The 23,785-nt window shown below is 36.3% G+C and overlaps 1 protein-coding gene across 1 annotated transcript in view; it reads right to left on the bottom strand.

The window, feature by feature from the left end:
* Positions 1 to 14,897: 14,897 nt before the first annotated feature.
* The window catches only part of SPTLC1 (serine palmitoyltransferase long chain base subunit 1), a 37,579-nt gene continuing 28,691 nt past the window's right edge, over positions 14,898 to 23,785 (bottom strand). Inside the window, exons 13-15 of the mRNA XM_082075786.1 lie at positions 20,237 to 20,354; positions 19,295 to 19,368; positions 14,898 to 18,814 (exon numbers count right to left, since the gene is read on the bottom strand). Of these exons, the coding sequence (XP_081931912.1) occupies positions 18,721 to 18,814; positions 19,295 to 19,368; positions 20,237 to 20,354 (286 nt within the window). The 3' untranslated portion in view covers positions 14,898 to 18,720. The remainder of the gene's footprint in view (positions 18,815 to 19,294; positions 19,369 to 20,236; positions 20,355 to 23,785) is intronic.

Below are 23,785 nucleotides of genomic sequence, written 5' to 3' on the forward strand. Positions count from 1 at the left end.
ACTTGGCTGCATTATACAAATTAAACAAGAACATGAATGTCTGAATTAATTTAATTTAGAGCTCAACTAATCTTTGAAATGGTCATTATTACACTAAAAAGTGATCTTGGCATTTAGTGTCTTATACTCCAAAAAATAAAACTGAGGTTCTTTTTTTTGATGCAATTTTCATTATTGTTCGTTGTTAGTTGTTCTTAAGTATTGATGTGTATTTATTTTAGTTGTTTATGTCAGCCATTGCCATGGCACTAGAATGCTACAGTTTTGTAAATAACATAAGAACAATTAAAATTGTAACTGTTTAACTTATGTAAACTCCAAATTCAGGCAAGCTGGAGCATCAACATTCAGACATTTGACAGATTTCAAAGTGAAAAAAGTGTGTCTATGTGCCCTTAACACCCTGAGTTACTTGCTGAGTTGATTAAAATCTATAAATCCATTACACAAGCTCTTAGTACTAGGATACTGTGTTAAGTACTGCAGTTTACAATACAAGGCCACACCAAAAATACAGCATTTTCTCAGTGAGGCAGACACGTCAGCGGATCTAGACACCAGATAACAATACAGTTAAATTTAAACATGTATTAGAACTTTGCAAGTTGCCACAAAACAAGATATTGTTTTATTTTGGAAGGTGATCATCTGGACATGAAGGTGTCAGACAAGCACTGAGCTGAGCCAAGAGTTTAAAAGTCAGCCCCTAGGGGGTACTGACTACAGAAAATGCTCTTTTGGGAGCCTTGATGTGCATGTCAGTGTCTAAAGGAGGACAATTGTGGGGGAAGATGGGACAGGGGAAAGAAGGTAAAGATTTTGTTTTGTTTTGTTTGGTGTGGTCTGGGCTGTTTTGTTTCAGACTGGGCTTTTGGTGGGTTTTGTTTGTTGGTTGGCTTTGTTGTTGTTGATGGCTTGGTTTGTTGGGTTTTTTTTTGTTTGTTTTGGTTTGGGAGGTTTTGGGGGCAGTTTCTGGGGAGTGTTTGGTTTTGTTTTCTTTTTGTTGTTGTTGTTTTGGTTTGGTTTTGTTGTTTTTTTTTGTTGGTTGGTTGGTTTGGTTTGGTTTTTGGTTTTTTTTTTGTTCGGTATGGTTTGGTTTTTTAAAGTTAGCCTTAGTTAGAGTACAGGCAGTCTTCAACACTGGCACACAGGAGTTTAGGGCCACAAACAGGAACCAGAAGATTTATGCTCTTTTCCCAAAAGCATTTAAGAGTACTGCAGCTGGGAGACATCTCATTACAAGCTTGTCAAAAGTGCATCAAAGAATCCCTTGGATTTGGATAAAGAAAAAAGAAAATAAAGGATATACTTGAGAAAGAGGTAAAATCTGGGAGACAGCTAAAAGCAGTCAGCACAAGCTATTATTTCTTATGCCACAGACATGAAGTTTCTTTCACTGCCTTTGCAGTCACAAAGCAGCCTCCAAATGGACAACAACCCCAGTCTAGCAGGGGCAGGCTAAACACATTGCAGTCCTGCGCGAGGGATCAGTCATGTGGTGAGATGAAATTCCTCTTCTTCCCTCTTCTCTCCTCAAACTCAGAGGTACATATGGCATACACACATAAGGGAGCAAGAGCGACCATGGGAAGAACTTCAAAGACAACACATCAATCATGATGGGAACATGAATACAACTAAAATCCATTCGGTGCTGCTGTGTTCTGTGGCATGGAGCAGATGAGTGCTGTTGGCCCTTTGGTCTACAACACTGGGAACAACAGTCTGTCACATTTTTCCTTTCTCTCACCCGCAATCCAAACTTTAAAACTTATGAAAAGAAAATTCAGTGTATTGAAGAATATTAAAATATTTGGGACACCATGAGCTAATAATGTATTCTACAGCATTCACAGACCATTGTGCTTAAAGAACAGGAACCTGAGATTATAACACAGAGTTGAACAGATGTACAAGCGTGAGTAAAACTGCTTCACACGCACACAACTAGTCAATGGTGTAGATAACAGAGACCATACTGAAGTACACCAAAGAAGACATGATTACATTGGATTCTGCTTTTGAAACATTTTAAAGACTGCATAAAACCTTTTCTCCCCAGAGAGGTTTGCAAAACCAATCAGCTGGAAAGAAAACAACTGGCTCCCCAACTCCCACACAGATTGTTGAGGTTCAAAGCAGCATAGTGTTAAACAAGTACAGTTATTTTAAAATATACTTTTTTTTTGGTGATATACAATTACAAGGTTTCACTGTGTGTGAATTGGCTATTGAATGATTTTGGTCTTGTCAGCTACCACCCGTTATATAGTATTTCTTCCTTCTTTTTCTCACCTTCTCTTTGTCTGTGCACAAGTCCCATAAATACATATTTCACAAAAAAATTGAAAAGTGAGATACTTCTGTTTACTTAAAGATGCTCCTTACCTCTTCTCATTCCCTTTACTGGAATTGGAACAATCTGAACAGTTATTCACTACACAACCACAAAAAGGAGTCTGTGCCTTTTTTGTCCCTCTCCTAGAACTTGTTTTAAAGTGTATTTTTCAATATCTAATTATCCCATCTCTTTTGTACAGTTATGTTCTTTAAACTCTGAAAGTAGAAAAACCTTATTAAAATACATTTTTCTCTTCAAGGTCTTATTATCATCCCTTTTACATTCTTTGTCTTTCATTCACAAAAGAGGCACAACAAGATTGGAGACTAGCAATAATGAGAAAAATGATTAATGTTTTGTCTTGGGTTTAAATTGCAAGCTCAGTCTGATCTGCCCAGGGAGATAGGTAATTGCCTCAACCTAGGGGCAGATTAGATAACTCCTGAATGAAAAGGTCTCCATACACAACACAGGGAGAAGAAAAGGGACTGAAGGCAAGTAAGTGGTTTCACATTTTAATAAAAGGAGAATCAAAATTTTTTGAACCTGGTCAGTGGCTCCACGTCCTGATTCATTTCAGGAACTGTGAAAATATACTTCCTGGATTCAGTCCCATTTGTGCAATTGAATTTCTGCCTAATGTGAGGCTCTGCTTACAGGGGTTCATACCCCTCATCTGACATCAGTCAGCATTTCCCACTTCGAGCAAACAGGCAAAGATGGATTGTCAGATCAGTCACCACTGTTGTCCCCTAACAGCTGTAATTTGACCAAGATCAAAGAGGAGAGAAAACTTACTTTGGTTCCTGTGTTGTTCAGAAATTGCTGAGCCACAGGTTTTGATGAAGGTTTATCTCACTTGCACAACATCAGCTGCTGCACTACAAGTGTCTACCTGCCTTACATGAAAGGCTCTTAAACTAACAGTTCTTGATAACTTTCCCAACCAGCCATAGCAGCAGCAACAGTCAACTTCTTACAACAAATCTGTAATTAAATTAAATAGCATGGTTAAATTAGACTCCAGTGCTCAGAGCTATTGCATAGACTCGATGGTATCTCTGAGACACCATTGTCATTTTTGTGGAGAAGAGTTCATCTAAAAGGCCCCGGTATGTGCCAGCCGCTGCCTGGTGCAATGTCTGATGTTGGGCAACACTGGCACAGTGAGACCCAAATCCTGAGCACAACTGTCCGCTCCCAGGTTCTCAGAAGCGACTGAGCAGCCTGGGAATCACCCAGATACAAAAATTAGGAAGTGGAGAAACAGGACAGCTCATTTCCAACTCTGAGCCAAAGCTCTCTGGGAACCGCAAGCATAAATAGGGTAAGTTTGAACAGCACTTTTCTCTTGCCTGTCAGTTGTGGATAACAAGGAAAGCAAAGAAGGTGGTCTGCTTAAACTTCGCATTTCTACACTTGCATAGCTTTCAATTCAACAAGAAGGGAGAAAATACAGCATAGACTTTTGAATGGGTAGGAAAGGAGTCAGGAGACTTTTGTTATATTGTGACTTACAGTGTACAGGGCTGCTCACACTGAAATGAACCAGAATGGATCATAATGCTTCTGAGCTGCACATGGCACTAGAAATAAAAACAACTAAATAAATACATCTGGGTGGAAGGAACCATGAGAAATATTTTTTTCCGCTGTAATATGGGGGGAAAAACTGCAATATTTTTAGCATAACTGTTGCCAGTGGGGCTGAATGTGAAACCTATAGCTTGCCATGGACGCTAATGTCATTATGGAAGTTTCTTTGTGAACAAGAGCTTGAGTTCCTAGAACATGGAGACTGTATACTGGGCTTATGTGTATTTTTTTAATGATGTACCACGGAGGTTGTTTTTTACTGATGTGTGTATATTATTAAAATAATCTTACAAGATCTTCTCATACAACCAACCACAAGTATCCCAAACCCTTTTTTTTTTTTTTTTTTTTTAATTTTTGTTTAAATTATTTGGAAACAATGCCATTAAAGTAGAATGAAGAAAACAGAATTAAGAGTGCAATAAGGAGAAGATAACTGTTCTTAAACAAAGTTCTGCATATATTCAGTCTACTTCCAGTTTCCGCTTACATTTCCAATTTCATAAAATGTTCTGTTATTTTGTTCTCAGGCAAAAAAAAACCTACAAAAATTTAGCCAAAACATAAATATATTTCTTGTGTTCAATATAAATGAGGTAATGCCAATGCTACTCCTGGAATTTAACTTTTGGTGTTTACTTTTAGTTTACAACTTCAATATTTTAAATAGCAGAAAGGCAGCAACTGTTGCTAAGAATTTCAGACCAAGGCATAATTTAAAAAAATAAAATCTTGTCTTTAGCATTGATAGTAACACCAAAGGACTGTAATGTTTAAGATCTTAAAGTTAGCCTTCCTATTGCATACAATGAACTCTACAGGGTTCATTGTGTTTATTTAGTGGTATATAAGGCTGGGGAGATTTCTAGGGCTACTTGAAGACATAGCTTTTCCAGCTTTCATTAGCATTAGTGGGAATCACATTTATGCATCAGTGGCAGGATAAACTCTAAAATAATCAGTTTTAAAATAAAAAAACAGATTTAAAGACAGATTTCTGTCAGTGCATTTTACATGACTATGCAAGGATTTTGATTTGATCCACCCTCAGCAGGGGTGCCTGTTATTCAAACCATGTGGTATCCACTTGGTATGCTGGGTATAATACTGCTGCTGTCAGCATTTGCTTTAAAATCTGATGCAATATATTACAAGGAAGATTTGAACAATCATAACTAAAATTTGTTGGGAAGACTTGAAACAAAGGATTGAATGAAGTTGAAAACTTATGGAAACAATAAAATCTGAAATGTTATAAAAAGAAACTTAGTATCCACATGGGAACTATTCTACAACCTTCTTGGCCAATTTTAATCAGACATGCCTAACAAAAGTAATATAACTAACTTCTATATAAACAAAAACATTCATACCTTCCAACAAAGGGATTAAACACTGCAGTTAACATTTTTTAGGACTACCATATATAGGAATACTTGGAGCAATCTAATGGCACTGACCTTGGAGAAGAATGCATAGCCAACTAGCAAAATAATTTCCAATACATACCTGTCTATCAGGTCATCTTTCGTTATTTTCAGCGATGAAGACTATACTTATGTTAACATTTATACAATACAGTTCTACCAGTTTTATTCCATTTAGGTTTATTTGGCTTTAGTAAACCTTAGAAGAGACTTTTTTGTCCAAAACACATACACTGATAACCATAACCTTCACAACCTGCCATATTTAAATTTATTTAAAGTTTTACTATGAATGTTGCTATATTTAGACAGGTCTGTCAGAAGTTATGGAGGAGTTCAGATGAAACAGTTGTTACCTAAAGAGATCTAAAGCTTTACTGTAAATTACACAGCACAGAAGTGGAAGACACAAGACTTGAAAATAGAGATTTGCTTCATAATAAATACTTTGTACTACACAACTTACTAGCTCAGAGGTTTTCAAAGTCTTACGGAAACATGCATCTATGCAACCCAAATTTAAAGAAGCTGTGTAAAGACTTTTTAGAGGTGAGAAAACTAAAATTTTATAAAAATTGTGATTGTATGAGAAATAAAACCTGCATCTTGGATCAGGATATGAAAATTCATAGCACTTTGACTTTCAGTCTGTGCTTCAGAGAACTGGTCTTCATCTACACCAAAAACAAAACAAACAAAACAAACAAAACAAACAAAACAAAGCAAAACAAAACAAAAAAAAAAAACCCACAACACCTTCCTTCTCTATTCAAGCAGCGAAGATTTCTCTGCCAAGCTTTACTTGCATTACTTCTAACATATTGAGAGCTAAAAGGTGATGTGGAAGCATAAAAGCATACATTAATATACAAGGTACAATGTTCTGAAACATGGAAGGAACTACAACAAGGATATTTCAGATAATAAGATGTATTTTTCATTATTTATGGTGACACTAAGTAAAGGAAATGAGATGAGCACTACAGGATTTGACTATTACGGTTCTCTGGTGTTGAGCCCTTTTGCACGTTTAAGATCAAGATCTTAAGAAATAGAAATTATACTCTTAACTGACGTAAAGTTGTCTTTCTTACAGGTATTCTCTAGTTTGATAAAAAGTTGCTGGGCAGGCAGACCCTGATCCACTGTGGTTGGTCTTTTATTAACTCTGTTCAGCAGAAGTTTTCTAGTATCAGCAAGACTATCCTCTACTACCAACTATTGATATGTACTTGATTCTGCTTCAGAACAGATTACAAGGCCTTTTGAGATCTCTTCCAATATATTTTTTTAAAAAACAACAAGATGGGTCCTATTGTTGACACAAACTGTTAAAAAACAAACAAAAAGCAAAACTGTGACCACAATGAAACGTTAAATTTTACCATGACAGACAAGTGTCTTTCAGTGACATGAGCATGACTGAAGTATCCAAATTTGTTTATGAAGATGAATACAACAAAGTTGAGGCTGAACTGAGGACTTAGAAAACACAGACATAATTTTTGCCATTATAAGTCATAGTCAGTATTATTTTTCAGAGTATAGATCCTATGACAAATCATGAAAATAACTTTTTTTAGGGGACATTGTTAGTATTAGGCAATGATAAAGGCTCTGGTGAAAGTATGCTCAATTGTTCTGCTGCTAGAAGAAAAATGTGTCTGAATTGTGCTTTTGTCACTTTATCTACCCTACTGATTGGTGTGCACTTACCTATTTCCTCTTTTTGGTTTCAACATAGCCACTCATGTTTGCCAAGCTCGTGGTATAACCCTATGGAGATGTACACAAAAGGAATAAATCAAAATGGAAAACTCAAATATTTTCCTCAGTTTAACCAATGACAAACTTTACAATTTCATTTTTCAACTCTTTCACTTCCATTTGTATGGATTAGGCATTATTTTTAAGAAAGAAGAAGATGGTTTATTTAAAAAGTACTGATGAGGCAACAATAACAAAACAACAATGTATTAACAGTAAACTCAACTGTGTTTTATTCAATGCTTTATTCTCATCTTAGGAAGCCAGCTTTGAAGTCACAAAAAGACGAGTGAGATGCCAGGATTTTGGACTTTCTTTTATGAAATATTTCCCCCTCCTACTGTATACCTACATCACTTGCATAATATGGAAGACATTTATTTTTGTGTTGGACAGCTAAATAACAAGGTTTCTTAAAAAGCAATGCTGTCTGGACTTCACTGGTCATGAAGTGCAGAACCAACCACCAGATACAGTACCAGAATGCATAGGTCAAGCTTGTTTCTGGCAGTAGCATTCTCGTCTTTTCAACTATTGATCAAAACACCACCATATAGTAAGAAAGGTGTCTAAACTGTTCTTCCAGTTAGACAATATGCTCAAAAGCAGTCACTGAATTTAACCATACAGCTTCCATAAGATGTCACTACTACAATCCATTCAAATACCACAGACAAAGAAAATTTTTATTATATTAACAGAATATTCCTAAAAGATGTAAAACTTACCTCACCACAGTTATCCATTCTGCACCAGTAATGCACATTCTCTCATTTCCTTGCTTTGATGGACCTATGCCATCAGATTTATCCCTAACACATGATGTCTTGTATTTCAGTACATCATTCCTTATATCCCGGTCCTCAGTATTCCATTGCCGTTTCTGATGACCACAGTAACTCACCATTGTACCCACAGGAAGACAAAATTTGAGATCTAATTTCAAAGTCTATTAAGTATTTCACAGCACCAGTTTCATGAGTCTGATCAGGGAGTTCAGACAGGGAAGACCTATATCCAGAGGTATTCTCAGGGTATGTGTACTGGACAAGTTGAGTCTCCAGCTTAACAATACTCCACACTCAGATGGTACTGTACATTCCCAAACACAGATCCCTAAATGAAGGCAAAAGTTAGAATTAGGCACACATCATCTAATAATGTGATCTGCGTATATCTCCATGCTGCCATAATTTTATTTTTACAGATCATTCAAATCCGGGCCCTCAGAAGTTGTGGTGGTGGTGGTAGAAGTTGTTCTTCAGGATTTTTTTAAATCACAAGCACTGGCAAAAACTACAATTGAAGCCATAGTTTGGGTGTAAATAATGACTCAGACAACTGTTTTTTATTTTCATTTTTGTTTTCACTGACTGAGAATGTAAATTGAACTTTAGTGCTATTGTGCTTTGTTCTCCCTCTCTGTGAAAATGTGTTCTGCATTAAATTGCATGGATAAACTAGAACAGCTCCAAATATCACCCTTCAGCTTTTGTATAACACGAGAGCCAAGAAAAGATAGAGAATGTGGTTTTATGACCAACAGATGGTGTAATTGGTATCATAGATGTTTTTATGTCAGGGGGTCGTAGGTTCAGCCTCCATCTGGAGCCTTCTCAGATCTGCTGTGTAGCTAAATGATTAAAGAAGCTATATTGGGTCAAAAACACAACCACCTGCCTGAGGGTAGAAGTATTGCTTTCTTGATCTAGCTGTTAGACTATAGTTGCCTCCCACATTACAGTTCTCATGCCAACCAATGCAGCACTTAATACCAACAGGATTCAACAAAATATTCAACACCAATTTGCCCATATCCTTCAAGATTCTCAGTAGCTTTTGACGAGTCTCATAAACGTAAGTCTAGGTTTGCCTACTTGAGTGAAAAGCTCTTCTAACTCAGACTTACACGTAACTGCAAAAGGCCCAAACCCAAGGAAAAAGAAACAAGTATGCTGGGTAGGCCTTTAGAGATTGGGCATTGGACAGCTGGCCAAGATGGCTCACATCTCTCAATCAGAATTAGACACATTAGTATTCTGAGGGTAAAAAGCAACATTAACACTCAGCACAATTGGTTTTAGCTACAGTTTCTGGATTAGGAGCAGATTATCAACACAAATGCTCTAATCCTAGAGTATAAAGGTTGTATACGGTTTATCTGGCTAAAAGGATGTACAAACAGATCAAACCCAATAATTTATGCACACAATAAGGTCACTAGTTTACTTCTTCTGTGGGGTAAATCTTAGCAGTAATAAATTCACACAGCCAGTGAAACCATTACTTCAGTAGAAACCAACACTCTCATTTCCATGAGGCACGTATTCTACATACTTGTAGTATTACCATTATGTGGAGTACCAAACTTGCCTGGGATACCTAATGATTTAAATGCTGTCTATAGTACTGATACCAGAGGACTTACCTGGCTAACACTGGAAACAAGTAAGATGTTTCTGTCTAATTAAAAAAAACAAAACCAAAAAACATCCAAATTACCACTGTTTCCTGCAGTTCTGCCACAAACTATCCTATCAACTCTTCACAAACTCTGCATAGCCATACTCCTATGTCAGACAGAAACAGCGCTCCAGTATCTGAACTGTAAAGATAACAGCACAGGTATGGGTCAAGTACTTTCCATTATCCCACTTCACGAAGTCATATGTAAAAGAACTATGAAGTCTAACTCTCTTTCAAAATGTCAAAACACTCCCTCATGTTGCATTTTAAGGAGTCTCCAATGCTAATGAAAAACTTGGTATTTATTAGTACTTGAAGCTTTAGCACAAATTAAAAGCTAATGTTAAACAGACTAGTTTATTTTCAAAATTTAAACACAAATCCAATAATTTTGAATGAACATAAATACTAATAAAAAGCCTAGATTTAAAAGCTTCTCTTTCACTTTATGACTGAGCTGACAGCTTGCTAGATCTCTTCAATCACTTGCAGAAGATTTCTCTGGCAAACCTACATACCTGAAGCTGAGCTTAAAAATCAGAAATTTCAGCTTTTGAAAACACGCAAGATTATGTTTTTCTTTTTGCACATCTCTAAAAGAAATATACATATTAATATACATATGTCTTCAGAAAGCAGTTGCTTATCAATGGCAGGTGGAGTTTTAACTGCACTTTCTTCAATGCTAAACTTGTTTTTGCATAGGAGGTCATTCATATTGTGTATAATGGTATAAGAAAAACCTGAGATACAAGTGAGGAAAAAGAAAGGCATATTTTCTGTCTCAGATACACAAAAAATATACTTTTCTATTTATTTTTACTTGCCAGAAGCAGTGAAATATTTTCCTTTAACAAAGGAAACATATTCTCTCTGCTGGAGGGTGCTTTTCCTAATCGCCTGTACCATGGGAAGGATAACAAACATCACATCAATGTAATAACATATATTTCCATTCCAGTCATGTCTGACTAGTTGAGACATTTCAAATGGCTGCAGGATTTATGAAAATGAGTAATTTCAGCTGACCACACCAAAATATTTATACTAGCTGCTGAGCATACTGCCTAGACATTTCAGTGCCTCTAAGTGGGAAACATCATCAACATAATTATTCATCAGCCAAGAAAACATCTAGTTAATTTGAGTACTTCTATGTGATTCATGTAGCCTGTCTTCATAGGTGTATTAGGTCCCTTGATTTCTGCTCAGGAACATCCCACAGTTTTACGTAGTTCTCGGGAAAAAAATCTATATTTAAAACAATTTACCTTTACAGAAAGAAATAGGCAGGGAACTGCAAGTCATGAGGGGCTCATACAACTTGAGACTGTTGGGAAGCACAGCAAGATGCTCCTATGCTGTCTGAGAAACCTAGATTGCTCTTGCAGGAACTTCAGGAATTATATCATAATGTTAAGGCAGTGGATAATTCACAGGAAAAGGGATAATGAGAAGACAGGATCCACACCTGCATCTTTCAAGAAAACATGAAAATTAACCCTCTTTCACCTCTGGGTTCTCTGGGTGAACATATGAGCACTTGAAGTTATCCATTGGTCTAGAAGTTGCTGTTCCAGTGTCATCGCTAACACAGATGTTCCGAACTTCTCTCTTTGTCATTAGTGCCTGGCAATAGCAATACTGTGGTCTGTGAAGAGGAAGAGAGCAGGATTAATCAGTGGCCTTTTGGGCTATATCCTGCTGAAGAGAGACACAGCAGCTAGAACAGTCTGCTTCCACAGCAGGATGCTCTTCTTTCACTTCTCAAGTACATCAATACTACCTTAAGGGATGATAAACACACACACAAAGGTGTGCACTAGCATTATAGGACCCTTCTTAGGCTGCCCTTGTTTTCTGGAAGTAAGGGCTGTGTCAGGCCCTTCAGTCATGAAGTAAAATACCCATATGCTAAAGAGATTTGACATTGTGCAAGTTTCATGCTGCCCATCAACAGTTCCATAGTAAACTACCCCAAAGGCAAATGTTGCTCCAGTTTTTCCATCTGTGACAACAAGAACTCTTTCACCCATCAGTCAGCTTACTATACCTTTCTTTTGCTCCGCTGGCTGCACAAGAATCTCTGTGGCCAAAGCAGTACACCTATGCTGAACTTTTTTCTTTTTTTAAGGATTGAAGTAGCATAAAGTTAAACTTGTTCAAACGTTGCCATTTGATACCACCTCTTACCTCTGATCAGAACTGTTGCTTATTTTCACATGGCTGTTCTCAACTCTTTCCTTAGCCCAACAAAACAAAAGTATTTCTAGAAATATGTGTGGATACACAGTAAACTCCGTTTGTTGTCACACATTGAACTCTTCCTCCAGGTTGCAAAGGAAATCTAGAACTTCATTCATTCGCTAATTTCTCATGAATTCCCAGTTCCATCTAATTTTGCAGTGAGGTGAGTCACTATTACTATTTTTTTCTTGCAAACACAAACAGTTCCTGATATGCAACAATTTCCAGTACTCAGAACCAAGCTCATCGTTCTCCAGTGTGCATTGCTACTCCTTAGACTTGGGTGGACCAACAATGGATGAGCAAGAATTCTGGTGACAATTAACTTCTGTAACCTAGTCTAATTACTAATGATAGCTAGGATCCTGTAGTCATTTTTCTCCATTGCAGCTCCACTGCAGCACTTTGCATTCTTATATCTTATTACTCTTAACCAGCACTTAATGAGCACTTTATGTTTCATGTTCAGATGGAGGGCCCCTCAAATACTACCAAATTCCACCCTTGTAAAAGAAACACTATCTTTTTGTCTTCACCTCACAGCATTCAAAAAATGTTTCCATTTTTGACCTGTAACTCCAGCATGTCTGATACTGCAGCTGTGATATCTTACCCACACTTAATTCTATAGTTTCAAATAATAAAAAGTTACTAAACTCACAGAACTGGCCTTCTGTACTTCAAGGTGATCACTGACACTTGAGTCATTATGTGTTTCTCCAGATTTTAACTCATGCTTCAAACCTCAAATATTCGTGCATAGCAAATTGCACAGCATTCACCAACACTGTGCACCAAAGAACAGATGAGCACTGGAATCACACTGAAAGCAAGTCATGGCATTTTCACTGGAATCGTTGCCTAATAAATCAAATTAATTGGTACTATCATATTAAACCTCCAGTTTAATACAACTTTCTGCACATCCTCTGCCTCCCACCCAGTCAGGCAAGAGCAACATGCCTCTGTATTTATGAAATGTGAACATAATCACTGTAACAAGGTCTACTGTATACCAAACACTTCCACTGCTGAAGTAATTCTTGTACAACTAACAATGCATTTATTTTCAGTGGTTATCCTGGAAAATGAAGGAAAAAAAAAGCAGGAAGATGACTGGAAAACAAAGGTGCAGGAAATAGCAAAACTTCAAGACAAAAGAGAGCAACTTATTTAAAAGTTCTGATCTTTTAAAATCATTAAACATTTTAAAGTCCTTAATTTAAGTATAAGCAATTAAAGTACTTAAAATATGTTTATTAACAAAGTTCATAAATCAACACATTTCAGTAAAACAATCTGTATACAATCATGAGTATGGCTTAACTTCTGTGTATTTCTGTCATCCATGAAAAAGTCAGGAAATTTATAGTTGCAAATGCTGACTACTGTTTGCTAGCAATCCTTTGTGTGTATGTTGACCATGGAAATCTAAGGATGGAACAAAATAAGACCTATAGTCTTTCACCAATAAAATATTCTACCTGAACAGTCATATAGTAATTTTGTTAACCATCGAGTATTCCATAGAGGCTACTTTAAAGGCCACTTAAATACTCTCAGATTTTAAATCTAAAGGGTGTATACAATGGTAAGGGGTATCATGTCTAGATTATGTAAAGTTCACATTCACCATTGACACCAAAGCAAAACTTTACTCAGTAGAAACATGATAAACACAACTGAAGCTAGTTTATAAAAAAAATACTATGCTGAATAAAGTTAAAACAAAGAATATTTTATCTTTCAGCAATTAACTGTACAGCACAGCCATTTCACTATCTCATTATGTGAAAGAACACAAAAATTCCAAACCACTGAAAAATGGTAAGGAGTCACAACCACCTTTCAGATTGTCAAGAAGTGCTGCTATCACTTTTTTTAATCCTCTCTCTTTAAAATCAGTTTTACATGTACTTATTGTAATGCACGGAGTTTAAATTCTTTCTCATGTATTCCCCTCAACACTTACTGTGACATTCTTTGGTAATTTTGACTAGTGTGTCAAAAATTATTGCTACTTACTGTCTTGAGTTATAATCATAGAACTACAGAATCACAGAACATCCAAGATTGGGAGGGACCTCAAAAGATCATCTGGTCCAACCTTTAATGGGAAAGGGAGCCTAGATGAGATTACCTAGCACCCTGTCCAGTCATGTCTTGAAATCTTCCTGTGATGAGGACTCCATCACATCCTTGAAGAGGTTGTTTTACAGTGAGAAGAACAGTCATACTGGAAAAAAATTCTTTATGTCAATATGAAACCTTTCCTGGTACAAATTATACCTACTGCCCCTTCTCTTCTTCATGTAGCTCCTTGTGAAGAAGTAGCCTCTGCACTCTTTGCAGATACCCTGTAAGTACTGGAAAACTGCAATCACAGACAGGATTAGTTCTTTTACGTGGTAATGACATCTCTGCTAGTAATGTCCCCAATTGTTCTCATTTTTGGCCTGCATCAGATCCAAGTTAAACACCTGGATTATACATTTCCAATTCTGCAGTTTTCCCTCTGACTCTTATTGGGTTTTGACAACACTGGATCCCCTGCTGGAAAATGCAGCTCAGTTATCCAAAGAGCATGCAGAGTCAGGTGGTAACACCTTCAATAACAGGGGTAAAGAGAAACCTTATACGTACAGAAAGGTAGGCAAGACTGCAGTATTTTCTTCCGTAAAGGTCTTCAAAGCCAGTGTATATTTCATCTGGACTCATGAGTTTGTTGATACATCAGAAATTCTACTCTTAGTGACAGCAAAACTCTATCTGGCTGAGTGTCTAGTTTCCAGCAGCAGCTCTCCGTAAGTATCTGCTACCAAAGTATTAGAAAGTGGTCATGTAGAGAACTGTCCTTCCTTGATAGATACTTCCAGCAATCTTCAACTCAGCCAATTTATTAGTTTATATGACTTTTATTATGCATATTTTGCAATGATCTAGCACACACTGGAGAGGAAACTAAAATCTGAAAAATCCATCAACAGCAAGACAGAATAAGTCTAATATCTTATTAGCATGAAAACTGCCAGAGAACACAGAAACACAAGAAATGTTATCCAGACACTTCCTTTTATTAGGACACTGAAAGAGTTTAAGGTACAAATGTTTTGTGTTAGTTGTAAATATCTCCTCTGTTTAAGCAGCATTTACAGCTCATGTACATTTCTTGAGTCATCTTAAGATGCAAGACACTGTCGCGGTAGCAGCTTCATAGATCAGTGAATGCCAGCACTCCACAACCCTGTTTAAAATAATAAAGTCCAGATGGAGTGACAGAAAGGAGACAGTACACCATTATGTGCAGGGACTGGGATCAAATTTCAAAAGTGGGGGAAAAAAAAAGAAATAATCAAAGTTATTCAGCCATACCTCTCTCTCTTTCTTAATACTCTCCTTATGCACTTCACCTCGTATTCAAAAATAATGATTACTCTAATAAACAGAAAAGGCATCTGTAGGTTTTCCTATAAAAACAATGAACCTACACAAATAACAATCAATTATTTTTAAATACTCAAGGAAAACAGACCTCTTTGTTAAAAAAAAAAAAATATATATATATATATATATACACATATCGTGTAGACATGCTTCTTCAAGCCAAAATGCCTTCATAATATAAATTATTTCCAGTCCATCCCAGTCCCCACATATTGCAAACAACTGCTTTCACCAGGACAATTTCAATAAATGTCCACCTTATTACACTTAAAATGCATTCATTCTCAACTATCAAATACTAATCCTTCACAAAAAAACCCCAAAACATTTATTTTTGATCACTATTTATTATCCTGATGCTCCCACTTATCTGAAACTCTGTTCCAAATAGCTGGCAGAGCAAAACACATAAAATCAGTCAAATTAAAATTAAGAATCCAGATATTTATTTACAATAGAAACTTTGAAGACTGGGATAAGGCCCTTATGCATTTGATTCACCTCACAGTATCCTGCTGAACTGCTTTCCATTTATTTATAAAGACCCCAGTCTCGCTCCCACATCTGAAGAAATGGATGAAAACGTCCTTCTTCGTCCAAATATAACCACAAAGCAACTACTACAGGCTTGTTCATATATTTATCAGCCTAGAGCACTGAGAACTTAAGCACCTTAGCAGGCTTCTGATTTTTTAATGTCAAAAGTTTAACCAGAATCACCTGCTGTCTTCCTAACCCCAACCAAATTTTTTTCCCCAGAGCCATCCTTCTCTTCATCTGCTTGCTGTGTCAGAGACATTTATCAAAAAAGCCAAAATGAAGAGTGCCAGACATGCTTAAAATGGCCAGGGATATTCTCTCCGCCAGCTACATCTCATAAGTGTCTTAATTTCTCAGAGATCATGTATATAACCTGTCAGTAAAACACTCATTACAACAGTACTCCGTTATCAACCATAACGTTATCAACCATGTGTTCGCTATAATGTCATCTAAAGGCTTCTTTTCTATATTCTTGTAAAAAACAAATCGACAAAGGCCATTTTACCAATGTTTTAATGCTGAGTATGTGTTTGCCAAGTGAATCAGATGATAGTACCTCTTAGCAACATACTTGAACTGTTGTTCCATCAGAATCACTTAGTCACAGCTTTGAAACTGCCAGAAATCCCACTCTGCTTCCTGTCAATTCAGGTACTATCACCTCACTTTAAAGCAGAAAAACACCAAAAAAACCCAAACCAAACAAACAAAACCCAAACATAACAACAACAATAAAACCCAAACCAAACAAATAAAAACCCCAAAGCAACAAAACAACCCCATGTATCCAAAGAATGTTGCTAGTTCTCAAAAGTGCCAACAAAAAATTTCCTCCATTTGCAGACACTCCAAAACAAAATGCAAGAAGTGACTGCAGATTCTGCAACCTACTATTTCAATGCTAACTGGTTATTTTGTTACCTTCACTGGTTTACCTTGAATCCCCAAACCATTTATTATGCTGCATTGGTATCCAAGTACCTCATTTGTTCCCAGCTTATACATCAAAAGTTTGAGTTTACTTGAATATTCAGGTTTCAATTATCAAACCAAAATGGCTCACAGTCTCAAAGTATAGTGATAAGTTTTTATTTCCATTTCTCACAGTCTCTGAAGATCTTGAGAATATTGATTGTTCTGCACTGCAGTTCCAGTCTGTAAAATGGGAATCATCTTCCTTCCCCACTTTTTTGCTCTGTTAAATTCTTGGTTTGTCACAGGCTTTTACTCACTGTTAGAGAAAAACTTAAATGTCAGTGCAACAGGATACTCTTTTCACATGGGGATGAATGCTTCTCTACATTGCACAGATAATGGTTTGACTATTTTGAATAGTCAAGCAATAATCACAAAAGTGCCCCAGCACAACTTCAGCTGGTTTATCTAAATATATACTAGTGAGAAGATTTGAAAGCCAGCACAGAGACAGTCACTATGAACTGAAAGAGGCAATACAGACTATGCTCATCTGATGCAGAATATTCAACAAAATATGGTTGATCATGCTACAGAATTTAATCATATGACAAGTAAAAATCTGAATCAAACATGATTAAACCTTTTATTTAAAGAAGGATGTTTCTCTAAAATAGTCCTGTAGTCCTTATAGCAGCAACCAAAAAGGTACATAAGTACAAAACAACCCAGAATACAGATCAGGCAGAATACAAAGTTTTTAAACAGGCATTCTCAAAGCAAAAACCTGAAATACATAGCTACAGTTTTTATTTTATAAAAAGATACAGCTTACTGTCATTCTTCCTTACCAGCTTCCTCTGACTGATGTAATGTGTCCATCAGTGTAACGTCCATCTGTTCTTACTGAAAATCCTAACAGCATAACCTCCACATATTGCTATGTAATTAAATTGGGGGTTTATGTGCACCTATTGTGTTGTATTTCAGTAGTATTTGTACCACCTAAACTCTTATTAGCTACCTGTGAGTACTCCCCTCTAAGGTATAGCTGTTCAGCGATAAAACTTAGCACACGCCATTTCAGTGCTTCAAAGTACTGTGACTAAGCTAAGTATTTAGCTCATGTTTCAAAATCTTGGTTCATTCTTCATGCTGCTTATGACTTGTATTCAAGACCGGTGCAAAGTCCCCCTGACTGAACACACTGTAATGGAATTACACCAGTTTCACAATTCAGAGGTTTCAGTTTAGCCGTTTTAAAGTTAACTGTATGAAAAACCTCACCCATAATATCAAAGATGCATATAATTACGTATTAAATGCAGGAAGCAAATAGTATTTAATACAAATTTACCATTTAGATAATGGAATTCTCTGGCCAGGCATTTGTAAAAACCGGCTTCCAAAAATGGTTACAGAAAGACAGAAACAAAGCACTGAAGTTCCCCTTGTAATTCAATAATAAATGATATAATACAGCAAAAATTATCTCTTAATGTGTTATTTTCTCCCTTTAAGCATATTAGGAACAGCCTATCTTCATTTGGGGTGGTGGGGAGGAATAATCCCTTGAAATTTATTTGAAGTTCCTACATTCTGAGAATACGCAGAGAAAAATACACATTTTAGATGTTTTTGGTGAAAGCTGAATGTTCACATACATTTTTAAAAACATTTCAGGTTTTGAAGAAATAGATTTAGAACTTTTAAAGATGCAACTTAGGGAAGAGTTATCCCCTTTTTAAGGAATGCTAGTAAATGGCAGAGTTTGAACTGAAAGTAAACTCTGTCATTCACCAGTTCCAAAATTCTGCACTCTTCCCCTCACTTGCATTTGTACCATTCTGGAACAATTGTGTTACTCAGTCAGGTTTCAGTGCCATCAGTGAAAGAACTTGAATATCTGAAGTCACTATACAGTGTAAAACGCTCATCCTGATAATTTGGGAAAAAGAAATCCAAAACAGCACTCTAATTAAACACAGACTGTGCAGCGTCCTTAAGAAGTGATGCAGCTTTGTCCAGTTCTTGTTCTGTTTGTTCCACTGTTATCACTACTCGAATACTAGAAAAAGAAAACCAGAACATACATGGTAAACTTTACTCCTTGCCTTCAGCTTTAGACTTTTCTTGTACTGATTTTAACACATTAAGATCACTAACTCCAGGGAAATTATTATCAATTCAAATTCAACCAGGAACAAGACAAGACTAAACAGAAAAGGTCAGACTACTTCCTGCCCCCTCTTCCCTCCCTCTGAAATTTGATTGTTACCTTTTTCAACTGCAGATCTGCACATCATGGAAATGTGCCTGGCAACAGGCAACATGCTGATCACTGAGATTTAGGTAGTTTTGATACAGTTATTTCTGGGTATTAGCATCCTGTAACAGCGACTGAAAATATACCTCAAAATGGAGCCTTTCCCGGCTTTACAGGACCAATTATTCAGTCAAGCCTACTGAACAAAACCCCATCATCGTATGAAAAGAGATAAAGTATCATATTGAATAAAATGAAATAATGTATTGACTTTCTACTAACCTGGGCGGAGGAAGACATTTTTCTTCTTTCTCCAGATAGCGGGCCTGAGTTAATGCAATACCACTATTCATGCACTACAAATAAAGAACATACAGTAGTCGTCAATCTGGGAACTTCTAATGGCATTTCCTTTTGATCACCAAGTACATATAACTAACTTTTATGAGTTTGATGTCAGGATAACTTTAAGTTCCTTCTCACATGAGGTTTTGAAGGTTGTGCAAAATCACCTCTGATTTTGATACATCATAAACACATAGAACAGGTCAGCATGTACTTTCTTCAGCTTTCCTCTCCAAGTAATCAGACAAAAATGCTGTATTAAGTAGGCTATTAAATCATATTTAAGTATATTTCAAGGAAATCAACTTCATAGTTTCTTTTTTTTGTGTAGTCTTGTTTACCTGCCACCTGAAATATAAAACTTTCTCATCAACCTTCATCTCCTCCATGTGGGAGAAAGAGAGCCAATGTGTATTGAAGATGGAAAAAATACAACATACAAAACATGAGATTCTTCACACAAAAAGAGCCAGTTTATGGACTCAAACACACAAAATTACAGAAAACTAGACCTCAACTGGTTAAGATACATCACCAGAACTCTGTTCAAACAATAGCCATTATTTTTATGAACAGTGGAGAAGTCTTCTAAGCAACAGTTTTATATACCGATTTAACTTGAGTTTTGAAGCACATAAAAGCAAATAATTATTTTCTGAAGTAAAATATCAAATATATATTTTAATCCAGTGCTACAGAACTAAAGATCTCAAGCAATAAATGGTTAGAAGATGGCCTTTATTGTAGCCCTACAGCCAGCAAAGAAACTGAGTTTCTTGCAGCTCTGACAAGTTACCCAAGAAGCCTCCATACCCATATGCACTTTATTACTCACATTCGAAGGCAATGATATATTTTAACTGTTATGGGGACACTTACATAATCCACAACTCTTCTGAGTAACTTCACATCATCTTCTCGAGATCCACAGCTCTTTTCCAACTGCAGGTGCAATGCTGGAGAAAAAGATTCTCCCACTACTTTTAAGCCAGAAATCCTAAAACAAATACAAAGCCTTTAATGCACATCCTACTTGAACATAGGTGTTAAAGTTCTGGATAGCAGTGTTTCCACTTTCTATGTGGTGAGAGAGAAGAGAGAGATATTTCATTTTCCTAATACTAATGCAGACAAAAGATACATGCATTTCAGCTTACAATAGGCAAAAGATAATACAAATTATCAAATGAATGTCTTTAAGGAGTTTACTAAATGTAGTTTCAGCAAGTCTGTGTAATAATAGTTACTGATCCTTTTGCAAATATGATTAATAATTCAGAAATTATGAATGGATCCCTTCAAAGATGTAGTAGAAATGTTCGTGTTAGCCTGTATGTTGCTTATAAAAACACAGCTAGCTAAGTCAAGCCTTTGGAGTCTGTATTAAGAAAATAAATAATAATAAATATTTTGATCCATCTATAAGATAGGAGGAAGAAACATGGTTTATTTTTTTGGCAAGACTTCTGATTTTCAACTATTTCCTGTAGAAAACCTTTACAAGATAATCTGTCATGTAGTAAGAAGCTCCTCTAAAACTAGTTATATTACCACAATTGCTCTCACATCTGTACATGGAGACAGCTTTTAATTGGACTCCTAGAATTTGATTGAATAATTGACATTTGGTTGTCAAAAATTATTAACATTTGATTGTCATTGTCCTGACACTTCATATCATCATATTCTGGACTTAGTTATTCCCCTCCAAAAAACTGTATCCAATACCCAAGCAAGACCTTTTGTCTCCAAAATTAACAACTCCCATAAACACATGTCCACAATCAGCTGTAATTTTGATTTCCTGACTTTGATGAGCTTGCCTCCCATGCATTGTATATGTATACCCTCATTTTCAAGTGAGTTTTCTATTTTTACAAAGTTCAAGACTCAATGAGAGCAGAAGAGATGTTAAATCCATAAACAGCAGAACTGGAGCCTTTAGAAGAGAAAACTGGCACTACAAACACACTGAAATCAATTACAACCTTGAAAAAATAAAATTATACTCTAGCATTGAAATAATCTTGCATTATTTCTACAATGCTGTTTCAGTTCACAATCCACTCCAAGAAGACAAATCAAATTGCTATTCTTCTTCAGCCACAAAACTGCAAACATTCTGTTGTCATCCACCTACACTTGAAAACTAACCAAACAGGTGATTTCTTTAACACACAAGTACACACACTGCATTCGTATTACTACTGCATGCATATCTAGGGATCTGGGATACAACATTTGGTAACAAGAAGGACAAGGAAAAGCACTCCAATGTCCAGCTACAAGATAGAAAGACAATACACAGTATAGCTGTAAAACATATCCATTCTTAGTTACATTCCCTAGGAGTGACATGACTCATGAGAAGAAGCATTCTACAAGCAGGGAAATCAGACTAGAAGTCAGATGAAGTTTCATTGTAATTTAAATCTATTTGCTGGAAAACAGAGTTTAAGACAAGTTACTAAAACAATTAGGTTTTGTTTAGAGAGACACAGTATTAGCTTCTAGTTAAAAAACAGACATAATTCTTTAATTGAAACAGATAATCATAAACTGTCCCCTCCAAAGTTTTAATGAGAAAAGATGAGTAGGAAGAAAGCCGTGTATCACATCCATTCAAACTGAGTACTTGCCTGAACAGCATACTTTGAATTTGCTATACACTTACTCATAGAGGCTGCTTACAAGTTTCAAATTAATTTTCATCTCAGAACTTTTTCTATTAGTCACAGCTGTTGCATACTGAAGTACATAATTCATCTTACCCAACTATTTGAAGAAACCCAGGAGTTTTACATGAGGCCTTCTGATGGCAACACCTTTCCTGTAAAGTATTAACTATGTTTTTCTGAGCTTCTGTCAAATCAGGGTTCAACAAGTACTTAAGAATCCAGTGCATGCACACTGTAACACTCCTGGAATCAGAATTCACTTTCCTAGGAAATGCTGGGAAAGCTTCATTTTCAAACAAAAACTTCCACACAAAGGAGAGAGTATCCTGAAATATCTGATTTTGAAGTAACAAAGGAACAAAACTAGCCTCCTGAACTCCAATGCTCCTTTTAAGGCTAGTTCTATATTAGTAAATTAAATATGCCTTGCACTTTTCTTTGCCCCTGTGGTGAATGGGTATGGAATGACTCATCCCTTCCAATCCCTAACATTGTGTGATTCCATCCATACTTTCAAAATCTGAGTCACCATGTCAGAGTGGCCACATCCAAACTGACTACTGGGAACATCTCCTGGTTTTCAAGGGATACTACCTACCACAGTTGTGCTTTTTAAAAAAACACAAAATTCTGTCCCACCCATCCTGGCCCCCTGCAAGAGAGCTTCTTTGTTTCTGTTCACTAAGACACTAAATATTTTTAAATACAAGACAGAAATCTCCTTTATCTGAGATTGTTAAGAAAGCTAAGAATATTCCTAATTTCTGTTAATCATCCCATCTTTTATTGCATTTGCATATATTTTATAAACTGACATAGACAATAAGCAAGTACTTCTATGCAGGATTCAGAAGAATTCTTCCATTTCTCCTACAAACCAGCACTTGGCTTATACCCAGAACAGGAATGAACACCAGATATTCCTCTAACTTGCAACACTACAGTTTCTTCCCCCACCATTGTCCATATAAAGACCAACATTTTTTGAACATTAATTATGCATTGGTCCTTATATATCAAGTCCTAAATTCCATGTGTTAGTGACACTTTGGCCAAAATAAAGTCTTCCTTTACTTTTAATTTGTTCCTCTCACTGTATTTGTTCTATCATGAGAAAGGAGAAGAGCTGTGTATTCTTTCCCACTTTCTTTGTGTACAGTTCTACCACCATTTAACACTCTTTTAAACCAACAGTTAGTTCCACTCTGTCATAGTGAGAGCACTGTAAAGAACTGTAGTCAAGCAGCAGCCATGGTTAGGCAAGGAAGATGAGTGCATGTAATACCACAGCATTAAAAAAAAGCTTTTTTCTGAAAACTTTGCCTTCTTTTCCAGCAATCACACACTTCTTCTAGTGTGGTCATTAATTGAAAGAAAAAACAACACACTGGACCCTGCAAATGTTAATTCAAATCTTCTCTCTGATGTTGCTTTATGCAATTGTTAGGATAGTTTTCATGCTACAGGGCTTCCCAATTCCCTGGTGCTATTACATCTTTCAAGTTTTCCTGTATGACCTAGAAGAACTATTTATTTTGCAATTTTTGGGGGCCTCTACATTACCATATTTTGCCACAAGGCAAAAATACAAAAGTCCTATTACAGACACGCAGGTATTTTGCCTACTTGTTGATTTGTGACCATACTAATCACTGAATTTAAGTGAAAAAGTCGAATCAATCACAGGATGGAAAAGTACCAGCCATGACTTATTCACTTCTGGTTTGTCCTGAATATTAACAAGTAAAAG

The sequence above is a fragment of the Streptopelia decaocto genome, assembly GCF_964273445.1.
Source record: "Streptopelia decaocto genome assembly, chromosome: Z".
NCBI classification, from domain to species: domain Eukaryota; kingdom Metazoa; phylum Chordata; class Aves; order Columbiformes; family Columbidae; genus Streptopelia; species Streptopelia decaocto.